At 46.6% G+C, this 12469-nt stretch overlaps 1 protein-coding gene across 5 annotated transcripts in view; it reads left to right on the plus strand.

The window, feature by feature from the left end:
* Positions 1-12469, plus strand: part of LOC139266719 (solute carrier organic anion transporter family member 4C1-like) — a 202972-nt gene that overhangs the window by 62393 nt on the left and 128110 nt on the right. For all 5 annotated transcript variants that reach the window (XM_070884320.1, XM_070884329.1, XM_070884315.1 and 2 more), the window contains exon 4: positions 11452-11646. In XM_070884320.1, the coding sequence (XP_070740421.1) occupies positions 11452-11646 (195 nt within the window). The remainder of the gene's footprint in view (positions 1-11451; positions 11647-12469) is intronic.

Genomic DNA, 12469 nt, shown 5'->3' on the forward strand with positions numbered 1-12469 from the left:
AAGACAACCACCAAAAGCTATGAGGAACTTGTAACACTCATACAGGAACAACTAAAACCGAAAGAAAGCAACCTCACAGCTCGGCACCGGTTCGACACTTACTGGCGACCTGAGGGTCAAGAAATTGCTAAGTATGCTGCACACCTAAGAAGACGAGCTGCTCCGTGTGATTTTGGAGACCGCCTAAATGAAGCCCTAAGGGACATATTCATCATTGGAATCGGCCACAAGGGCCTCCTGCACAAGTTGCTCTCTGCTGACATCACGGTCACCCTGCAGAAAGCAATCCAAGTGAGCCAGGTCTCCATGGTTTCGGCCGGCAGCTCCAAGTGAATACTGACCAGGACTCTAAACCGGCGAGCGCAGTGCACCGCATGGATACTTCGAAAGGCAGGAAGACTGCCCCGAGTCCAGCAACGCTGAGTCCGCCACATGGGGCAAAGCGGATGGCCCCGTGCTGGCGCTGTGGAGGAAACCACAGGGTCCACCAGTGCCGCTACAAAGATTATGCATACAAAGGCTGCAAAGAGAAAGGGCACCTCCAAAGAATGTGCAGTAAAAGCTGTACTCACCGCATCTCTGATGAGTTGGCTGATCACCCGGGTTCCAACACAGATGAAGGTCAAGTTGCTCAAACCCTGGAAGAAGAGTATGGAATCGATACCTGCTCCACCCGAAAGTTCTCCATGGATGAAGGAAGTGGACATCGACGGGGTCCCAGTCTCCATGGACATCGACACAGGGCCGAGCCAGTATGTGATGAGCCAAACGACCTTTGGAAAACTTTGGATAAGTCTTGCCACTCGACTGAAACTGTCTCCTGTCCAGGCACAGCTCCTCACCTACAACAAAGGTAAAATCTAAATCGTTGGCAGTGCGGACGTCCAGGTCTCCCAGGGCGGCGTGTTGAACAAACTCCCCCTGTGGATTGTAGCTGGCGATTGTCCCACGCTGCTGGGCAGGAATTGGATGAACCCGGTCCACATCAGGGGAAGTGGCGACGGCCTCTGGTCCCCGGGAAATCGACCTCAAACATGGATCCATTGCTGCATCCGGAGGTTCCACTGTCCAGCCCGACAGCGCAGCGACAACTCCACAGCATCCCGGCGAAATCTCCAGGACCGAGGATCCAAACTCCACTTTCCGGGCTGGGGCAGCACTCCAAGAGGTGAACATCGATGAAAGAAATGGAATCCCGATGTCCAGGGCCGAACCTGTGGAGGAAAAGACCACCACAGCCTACCTGAGGGAGAGCCAGAAGATAGCAGCTGAACCACGAGGAGCAGAACCTGTAATCAAAATGGCCACGGCCATACCACGAGGGGTAGCGTTGGAGGAGCGACACGTGGCACCAAGCGGCCAATCAGATTGGAAGGCTCCCTTAAAGGAGACCGGCAATCAAAGAAATTTAAAGGGTTAGTTTCAACTATTTGAGTACAAGGACTTTAAAGCTAAAGATGCAATTAAAGGGTGCAATTATGAAAATGAGGGTGCAAGTATGAAAATGTATGCAATGTAACCATGAATTGTGATGCTGTTTAACTAATGTGACTAATGAGATGAATGCAGGTGTCAGTAAGGTTAAGAACAAGTTTGATACGCTTAACAATAATGATAGAGAATGTGAAATGCCTAATGTAACCATGTCTGTTGAAATGAGAACACCCAAAAGTGATGCAAATGATAGAATGTACAATTCAGGCTCAACTGTGATCAGAGCCAAGGTGTCATGTATGCTGGTAGGACACTGCCAAAGGACATTGGGTCCTACAGGGACCATGCTGATGCCAGTGGAATCCCCCTGTGGGAGACCCACGGGTCCAGCAGGTTACCTGACCATGTAGCCTGGACCTTTGGAACAAATGTGATGCCCCTTGCAGGACACACACACACACACCCAGTGGGAGCAGACCCACTACAGGGACAGTGGTCAGTGGGCAGCCCAGCCAGACCAGCTCTACAACCCCTGGCCACCAGGGCCAACACCAGGAGCATGAGGCCAATACCCTCCAGCTTCCCTGGCAAACCCTGGGATGACCTGACCCTCATCCCAATTGGTGGACAAGGAGCCCACTTAGTCCTGTGGCCCCTGCCCACCACCACACAATTACCCACATCACAGTGCATACACACCACCCACTGTTGCCATGGTTACCCCCCTGAGGGATCTCACAACAGTGACACCCACTTGGTCTGTATGTGAGGGAGAGGAAACGTATGAGGCCAGCCTCAAGCACAGGGGTTACACCTGGCAACCACACAACCCTCACCACAACCTCCCATAGCCCACCACTGATCACCTCTCCAAGTCATGACAATAAGGAGATAAAAAATGCTTAGGGGGGAGTGTTGTTGTATATGCATGCCTGTTTACTGTGATGTCTGCAACACTGTTATGCAACACTGAATGTACCCTTACACTGTACACACCTTACCTGTACACCAGAGGGTGCTGCTGTTGGAGACCTAACAGCTCTCCAACAGCAGCTTGGTGTCCTCACTCAAGGAGCTGCAAATAAAGGACTACAGGTCTACACAGTTTCAATATCATACCCTGTCTCGTGGAGTCATTTGCTAAAGGTATCTACATATACTACAGGGCCGAGGCCGGGGGGAGGTCGGGCCGAGGCAGGGGGAGGTCGGGCGGCTGAGGAAGGGGGCTGAGGTGGAGGAGTCAGGATTTTGGAACATTTTCCGGTTTCCGGACGACCCCACCACGGTGTCCGGATTCCGGAACATTCTAGCAGCTCAAAACAGTTCAGAACAGATCTAGCAGTTCAAAGCTAGGCATCCATGAGGCACTGTGGGCCATCAGCAGCATCAGAATTATATCCCACCACTAACGATAACCTCATGGCCTGGTGTTTCCCTCACTCTACCATTACCATCAAGCCAGGGGACCAACCCTGGTTCAATGAGGAGTGTAGAAGAGCATGCTAGGAGCAGCACCAGGTGTACCTAAAAATGAGGTGCCAACCTGGGGAAGCTGCAGCACAGGACTACAATAGGGTGACCATGTTTCCTCATTTCCTGGGAACAGTCCCCGGCTGAAGTACTGTGTTCCCATGCAAACAATGTCCCCGGAATAGTCATTGGTTCACAAAACTCATCCCGAAGTGTTACCTCTGGGTAGTGAGTGTACCCCCCTGAGCTCTTAGTTTGCAATTCCAAGGCTAAATAAACAACAATTTATATAATGGCCAGTGTGACTCACTGCGCATGCACGACTGGGTAGTTTTTCTGCGCATGTGCCGGTGGTTGTTTCTGAGTTGCCAGCTGGGCTCGTGCTATTGTATTGTCAGCGCTGGAAATGCCCGGTAGCACGGCAATTGGAGCGGATGAGGGACGGCTCAGTATAAGTCACCAGGGGAAAGGGGCAGGCTAATCCTAGACATTGTGGAGCCGTCAGTTGTGACCTCAATCACGGAGGGGCGGTCAGGTGTGACTGAAAATTTTGCCATGCTACACTATGCAACCTACATTTTCTGTCCTGGCTACTTTGCTGTGCTCCCACCCTGTGTATCTCTGGATTTGGTTTAGAAAATGTAACCACAGCCTACATACATACGAAACAGCGGAAGCAGCATGCTATAGACAGAGCTAAGCGATTTCACAACCAATGGATCAGATCAAAGCTCTGTAGTCCTGTCAAATCCAGTCATGAATGGTGGTGGACAATTAAAACAACTACTATGTACGCGAGTGCAAAAGACAAGACTGAAGCATCTGTAATTATCTTCAGCCAGAAGTGCTGAGTGGATGATTCATATTGGCATCCTCCTGAGATCTCCATCATCATAGAAGCTATTCTTCAGTCAATTCGAATTCCACGTGATATCAAGAAACGGCTGAGCGCACTGAATACAGCAAAGGTTATGGGCCTCAATAATATCCCGGCTGTTGTGCTGAAGACTTGTGCTCCAGAAATAGCCATGCCTCTAGCCAAGCTGTTTCAGTACAGCTACAACACTGGCATTTACCCAACAAAGTGGAAAATTGCCTAGTTATGTCTGTCCACAAAAAGCAGGACAAATCCAATCTGGCCGATTACCGCCTCATCAATTTACTCTCAATCATCAGCAAAGTGATGGAAGGTTTCGTCGACAGTGCTATCAAGCGGCACTTACTCACCAATAACCTGCTCACTGATGTTCAGTTTGGATTCCGCCAGGACGACTCAGGTCCAGACATCATTACAGCCTTGGTCCAAACATGGACAGAAGAGCTAAATTCCAGAGGTGAAATGAGAGTGACTGCCCTTGACATCAAGGCAGCATTTGTTTGAGTGTACCTAGCACAAAGGAAGAGGGTTGTGGTTGTTGGAGGCCAATCATCTCAGCCGCAGGGCATCGCTGCAGGAGTTCCTCAGGTCAGTATCCTAGGCCCAACCATCTTCAGCTGCTTCATCAATGACCCTCCCTCAATCATAAGGTCAGAAGTGAGTATGTTCGCTGATGATTGCATAGTATTCAGTTCCATTTTCAATTCCTCAGCTAATGAAGCAGTCCGTGCCTGCATGCAGCAAGACTTGGACAATATTCAGGTTTGGGCTGATAAGTGGCAAGTAACATTTGATTGGGAACACCACCACATCCAAGTTCCCATCCAAGTCATACACCATCCTGACTTGGATACATTGCCGTTCCATTATCATCTCTTGGATGAAATTCTGGAACAGCACTATGGGAGTACCTTCACCACACGCCATACAATGGTTCAAGAAGGTATCCCAACACCACATTCTCAAGGGCAATAAATGCTGGCCTTGTCAGAGATGCCCACATCCCATGAATGCAAATAAAATATCTTCTTCCACCATATTTTCACATCAAAATCACAAATGACATTCTTTGTTATTGTGACAAAGGTAAACTATCACTCCTTGTCCTTCACGACCTGTCTACAACCTTTGACATGGTTGACCACTCCATCCTGCTTCAACACTCCAATCGTTCAGCTGGGTGGGACTGCACTTGCCTGGTTCCATTCTTACCTATCTAATCGTAGTCAGAAAATCACCTGCAATGGCTTCTCTTCCCACTCCCATATCGTTACCTCTGGGGTCCCCCAAGGAGCTATCCTTGGCCCCCTCCCATTTTTCATCTACAAGCTGCCCCTTGGCGGCATCATCCGAAATGACTGCACCAGTTTCCACATGTACGCTGGTGACACCCAGCTCTACTTCACCGCCACTTCTCTTGACCCCTCCATGGTCTCTGAATTGTCAGACTGCTTGTCCTAACTGCCGTGTCCTAACTCACGCCAAGTCCCGCTCACCCATCACCCCTGTGCTCGCTCACCTCCATTGGCTCCTGTTTAAGCAATGCCTCAATTTCAAAATTCTCATCCTTGTTTTCAATCCCTCCATGGCCTCATCCCTCCCTATCTCTGTAATCTCCTTCAACCACACAACCCCCGAGATATCTGCGCTCCTCTAATTCTGCCCTCTTGAGCATCCCTGACTAATCGCTCAACCATTGATGGCCGTGCCTTCAGTTGCCTAGGCCCTAAACTCTGGTATTCCCTCCCTAAACCTCTCCGCCTCGCTTTCCTCCTTTAAGACTCTCCTTAAATCCTACCTCTTTGGCCAAGATTTTGGTTATCTGCCTTAATTTCTTCTAATGTTGCTCGGTGGCAATTTTTGTCTCGTAACACTCCAGTGAAGTGCCTTGGGACGTTTTACTACGGTAAAGGCGCTATATAAATACAAGTAGTTGTTATTGTTGGAACACAATCCCACCACCAAACTTATCTTCCCCTCCCCTTCCCTCTCAGCATTCTGAAGGAACGGATCCTCTCGTCACAACATGGTTCACTCTTTTATCACTCCTACTCCATTCAAATACTGGAGATGCAACCCCAGCCCATTCACCTCCTCGCACATCATTATCCAGCGGTTCAAATTCTCCTGCTTTCGGTGCACATGGTGTGACCTCCTCCATGTCGTGGAAGTCACATGCAGCTTATGCTCTGAAGAGGGGGTGGAGGATAAGGACATCGAAGCGGCTCTTAAAATCAGGCATCACAGAAGGTGTCTCTTACATATCTCTTCACAGACCTTTTTGTAGAATTGCTTTTTTGTGTTGAAATCAATGAATTTTTTCAATTAAGATGTTGGGTCTGGTCTTTTTAACTGGGTGAAATATTTTAATGCATTTCAACCTGACAGTTTCAGCTCTTGCTAATATCTTGTCTAATCGCTAGAGAATAGGTAAAATGGGCTTCTGGAAAGTATTTTGTTTTTTTCCTGTATTACCCTCTGGGAAATCATCAAAACAAAAGATAATTTGCATGTGATCTATTTTCAAGATCCTCATTGCTGACCTCTAGTCTTTGATCTTTCTTCCTATCTGAAAGACAGCTTTTCAAAAACAGCATTACTACTTTTTTTTCAGTGAGCTGGTCCTCTACAGCAGCTACATTCTGGTGTCTTTGATGTCAATTTCCAATGTCAAGGGATTTAGAGAGCAGTAAATTTCAAAAGACAGGAGCTCAGCAGAAGCATGCATGCAAGATAATGTATCAGATGACACATGTTGGTTATATTATATATATTTTATATATACTAGCGTACATCTAGTATTCAATATTTTCTATCATCCATCCTTTTGTTATTTGTAGTTTTATCCATTTGTGGGGCTGGCGGATTTCTGTGCAGATGATTGCTTGCCCAGAACCATTGATTTTTATTCTTTATGAATTATTGTATTTATTATTTATTCTGTTTACCTCCTGTTTTTGTTTTATGCCATCCCGATAGTACAGAACTATAGACCCGATAATAACTACAGGGCGCAAAGGGAGTGGGGCTTGGGTGGAGATTTTGCGGCCAGAGGTCCTGCCGAATTTAACATCAGGGCCTGATTCAAGTTTCCCGACTGCAGCAAGCCAGATTGAGAAGCAGTCGCGTGGGTGGGCAGAGGGGGAGCGAAGGTGAGTTGATATGGGGTGGGTGGGAGTTTGACATTGGAGGTCGGGAGGTGAGTTGGACATTGGAGATTGGACATCAGGGGTCAAGTATTAGGAAGGGCAGATATCAGGTATCCGATCGTGGGATGGGGGTGGGGCAGTGACGGCTGATTGAGGGGTGATTCACAGAGTAGCTTGGGACGACGGGGTAGCATTTCTGCTCCTCGCCATAAGCAGTGTTGGAAAAGCCAGTTCTCACCTCCCTTCAGCTGCCGGGTTTCTTGAGACCCGAAAAACCCAGGCCCCAGGAGTTCAATGTGAAACAGAGGTTGAGTTTGTGACAAGCAGCCTTATTAAAATATCCGGAGAGCAGGCTAGTTGTCCACTCCCTAACCCATTTCCGATATAAATGGAAGCAGGTTGGGGTCGGGTTAGCCATTTCTTTTATTTTTAACATCCCAACTACCTTCCCTCTGCCCATCCTGAGGTTTAAATTCCCCCATAGTGTCCCTTGTTGTTACAGGAAACAATTTCTGATTTTCTTTCCATCTATTTTTATAAAATCCTTCATGGTTAGAGAGTCAGAAGCAGTTTACCCTGGGAGGACATGCGTACCAACATCAGCATCCTCATCTAGGCCAACGTCCCCAGCACTGAAGCATTGAACACTCGATCAGCTCCGCTGGACAAGCCACGTTGCTCGCATGCCAGAGACTCCCAAAGCAAGTGCTCTACTCGGAGCTCCTTCACGGCAAACGAGCCAAAGGTGGGCAGCGGAAATGTTATAAGGACACCCTCAAAGCCTCCCTGATAAAGTGCAACATCCCTACTGACACCTGGGAGTCCCTGGCCCAAGACCGCCCTAAGTGGAGGAAGTGCATCCGAGAGGGCGTTGAGCACCTCGAGTCTCAATGCCGAGAGCATGCAGAAATAAAGCACCAGTCCCACCCACCCCTTCCCTCAACGACTATCTGTCCCACCTGTGACAGAGTCTATGGCTCTCGTATTGGATGGAGCAGCCATCTAAGAACTCACTTCAGGAGTGGAAGCAAATCTTCCTCGATTCCGAGGGACTACCTATGATGATGATGAGATTATTCAAGTTTTCTGCCAGGCACCCAGCCACACTGTGCCAGAACCATCTGGTTGCAAAGAATCAGTACTTGTCCATGCTGAATACCATTTGGACGAAGCACTGAGGGAAGCAAGGCACAGAGCAGCATTGTAGTACTACTACTGATTGAGATGGTTGAATCCTGAGGGACATAGCTGCTAGGCTTGGCTTGCTTCAGGTAGTGAAGGAATAAACATGGGGAATTAAACCTACTTGGACTCCTGCCAATTATATCATAACATAGTCTGTCCATGATAGCATTAGCAGAGGTCGCCACCACACTGTCCTTGTGAAGTCAAAGTCTCAACTTCACCTGGAGCACAGCCTCCATTGTGGAGCGCGACAGTACCACAGTGCTAACTGGGACAGACTAAGGACAGATTTATCACCCCAGGAGCAACAGTAGACAAACCTCAGAATGAGGCACCAATCTAGTGAAGCTACAACGGCTACCTGTATGCTAAATACAAGAAGCAGCAGACAACAATCAGAGCTAAGTGAATCGAAAACCTCTCAGTTTAAAGTACTGTAGCCCTGCCACTTCCAGTTGAGAATGTTGATGGACTTTCAGACAACTTACAGGAAGAAGAGACTCATGAATATGAATGGCGGCAGATTAGGAAAAGGGGAGGTGCAGCGAGACCTGGGTGCCATGGTTCATCAGTCATTGAAAGCTGGCATACAGGTACAGCAGGCGGTGAAGAAGGCAAATGGTATGTTGGCCTTAATAGTAAGGGGATTTGAGTATAGGAGCAGGGAAGTCTTACTGCAGTTGTACAGGGCCTTGGTGAGGCCCCACCAGGAATATTGTGTTCAGTTTTGGTCTCCTAATCTGAGGAAGGACATTCTTGCTATTGAGGGAGTGCAGCGAAGGTTCACCAGACTGATTCCAGGGATGGCTGGACTGACATATGAGGAGAGACTGGATCGACTGGGCCTGTATTCACTGGAGTTTAGAAGGATGAGAGGGAATCTCATAGAAATCTATAAAATTCTGACGGGACTGGACAGGTTAGATGCAGGAAGAATGTTCCCGATGTTAGGGAAGTCCAGAACCAGGGGACATAGTATTAGGATAAGGGGTAAGCCATTTAGGACTGAGATGTGGAGGAACTTCTTCACTCAGAGAGTTGTTAACCTGTGGAATTCTCTACCGCAGAGAGTTGTTGATGCCAGTTCATTGGATATATTCAAGAGGGAGTTAGATATGGCCCTTGCAGCTTAAGGGATCAAGGGGTATGGAGAGAAAGCAGGAATGGGGTACTGAAGGAATGATTAGCCATGATCTTATTGAATGGTGGTGCAGGCTCGAAGGGCCAAATGGCCTACTCCTGCACCTATTTTCTATGTTTCTATGTTTCTATCACCATTCTAAACCATGGCAAAGCCTGACACGTGAATGCAAGGAGCAAAGCTGAAATGTTTTCAAACATCTTCAGCGAAAAGTGCCAATTAGACAATTCCACCCGGCTTCCTCCCAAAGTTCCCATCATCATAGACAATATTCTCGCTGTAGTGCTGAACACCTATGTACCAGAATTATCTGCTCCCCTAGCTATGACACTGGCATCTACCTGACAATGTGGAAAATTGCCCAGGTATGTCCTATCCACAAAAAGCAGGACAAATCTATCCAAGCAAATTATTGCCTTATCAGCTACCTCCAAATCATTCGCAAAGTGATAGAATAAGTCATCAATCGGTCATCAGCAACACCTACTCACAAATAACCTGCTGATGCTCAGTTCAGGTTCTGTCAGAACTATTCAGCTCCAGACTTCACACAACCTTGACAAAGCATAGCACCAAGGACCCAAGCAACACTGATTTTAGGGGAGTGAAGGGAGAACCCTCCAAAGGCTGAAGTCATACCTGATAGAAAGTAGGCTGTTTGTTGTTCAAGGCCAATCATCATAGCCCCAGGACATCACTGCAGAAGTTCCTCAGGGAAATGTCCTTAGCCTAACCATCTACAGCTGCTTCATCAATGACCTTTCCTCTATAATAAGGTCAGGATTAGGACTTTTCCTAGTCTTCAAGTCCATTCACAACTTTTCTGAAAATGAAGCACCCGACAGCAGGACCTGGATAATATCCAGGCTTGAGTTGACAAGTGACAGTACCCTTAAAATATAAATATAAATACCAAGTCATTGTCACCTCCAATAAGAGAAAGGTCAACCAGCTCTCCCAATTTTCAAATTGCCCACCATCAGCTTCCTGAGCATCAGCATAAGATTAACTGGATAAGCCATAGCAACAATGTGGTACTTTGCGATGAGTGGCACACCTCCTGACTCTTCAAAGCTTCTTCACCATCTATAAGATTTAAATCAGGAATGCGATGGAATACTCACCATTTGCCCGGATGTGTCCAGCTGCGATAACACTCAAATAATTCAACACTATCCAAGACAGAACAATCTGTTTTATTGTCATCCCTGCCACTGGACTCAGTATCCACCTCTTCATCACTGACGCTCTGTGGCTGTAATATGCAATATCTACAGGGTGCACAACAACAACTCGGTTGGCTTTCTTTGGGAGAACTTTCCAGCACTGCGACCTCTAATGACACTGAAAAGGACAAGAAGAACTAGATCATGGGAACACCATCAACCCCAATATTTGACATGTGACGTTGATTTTCACTGTGCATTTTACAGCAATACAGAGTGTTGAATTGTGTTGGATCCACAAGCATCTGGTTTTGTAGTTGGGAGGGAGACTTGTTAATAAAAAAATAACACAATTAAACATCGACAGATAATAGAAATTAGATCAAATAAGGAATGCAAAATGCATTTTAATTTGTGCCCAAACATATAGGGACAAATTGCAATTCTAACAATTCATTGTGGATCATAAATTGGTGAAAATATTGTAAATGTTCAATGAGTGTAAGTACAGCAACTTCACGCTGTATTTGAATGCCGAGTATCTTGAGATACCTGTACAGCACAGATTCTGGAGGAGTGGGGCAACTCTGATAGCAACTTCCTGATTTCCGCATTAGCTGCGCATTTGTGGTCATCGAAAGTTGCTGTCCCATTTTATGCTTTAATAACAATGAGATAGATAGCTTCACCATTATTTCTACCGCAAAATCCAGGCTGAAGTTTTCATATTGTCAGATCATCTGCAGCCTCCGAGGAAATTATTTATTTCATCTAACATTGATCTCCTGATGACTCATATTCCATCTATGCTCAGTCGCTCTTTTTCACTCCACTATTGTGCTGCACCAAATAAGCTTCACCTATGTGGCGAAGTATGGGTGAAAACTAATGGCATTATGACTTACACAGCATCATCCGCACTGGGATCAACAAGACCAAAAAAAAAACACGATCAGTATTAAAAAGGTAAGGAATTCTCCTGAGAGCTAGCTTTCAAAATATTCTAACAGTTTTCCCTTTTTTTTCCAGAGACCTGCACTCTTCCTAACAGTAATTCCAGCACACCGGAATGCAATCCTTCCACTATGCTTACATCCTCCAATTTTATATTTGTGTTTCTTCTGGGCCAGTTGCTACATGGGGTTGGAGGAACGCCTTTGTACACACTGGGGATGGTCTACATCGATGACTCTGTCTCTACTGTTAAAAGTTCCCTCTATATAGGTATGCTTATATGATGGCTTGACCTTTCACCTGGAATTGTGTTACATTACTGTCTAAGTGTAGATTACCAATTTTTAGAAAAAATGTAGTATTCTGGAATAGGGATGTTATGATAATCCTGTATGTATATCACATTAATTGTTGAAAAACAAAATCACAGTTATTCGACATTATTATTAAATAGCCAGTTGAAGGGGTGCCTTATTCTGGTTGGCAGGGGGTAATTTTCACCATGATCACAGTGAGTAATGTGATGGTGCATTGTCATACAATTGTGTTTCTAATCTGATAAAGAAAAACATTTTGGCAAGAACTTTTTTTTTGAAGACCATATGGGGCTAGAAATTCCGTTGCACCCCTTTTGGGGCGATAACTTTTGAGAAGTGAGAAAAGTATCGCCAGATGATAATCCTTTTTTCATCCTGGGAATTTCAGCTTTAGCACTGCAAGAGGGAAGTGGAGTGCTAAATCAGGCACTACCACTTCTCTTGGAGCGCTAAAGTGTGTGAGAGCGGCGGTAGTGGCAGAGCACTGAAATATGCTTGCTTAAATGGAAGAGCCAGTGCTGGGTTGTAAGGTTCTTCCTCTTATTTCTGTGGGACCACGGGACCTGTGCGACTTCCATTACAGCCCCAAGCACTGTAAGAGAATGGAGGGCTGAGGAATCGCGCAGCAATGCACCATCAGAAACAATCCGTAGGCACCAGACTGGTGCGAAGAATAACGTTTTCCCTACCTGACCACCACTACCATTAAATATTGCTCTCCAGGCAGCCAGCCGAGACACCAGGCGACAACACCTCTTGTTGCTGCATTGTTGATG

Source organism: Pristiophorus japonicus, chromosome 1 (genome assembly GCF_044704955.1).
Source record: "Pristiophorus japonicus isolate sPriJap1 chromosome 1, sPriJap1.hap1, whole genome shotgun sequence".
In the NCBI taxonomy this organism is placed as follows: domain Eukaryota; kingdom Metazoa; phylum Chordata; class Chondrichthyes; family Pristiophoridae; genus Pristiophorus; species Pristiophorus japonicus.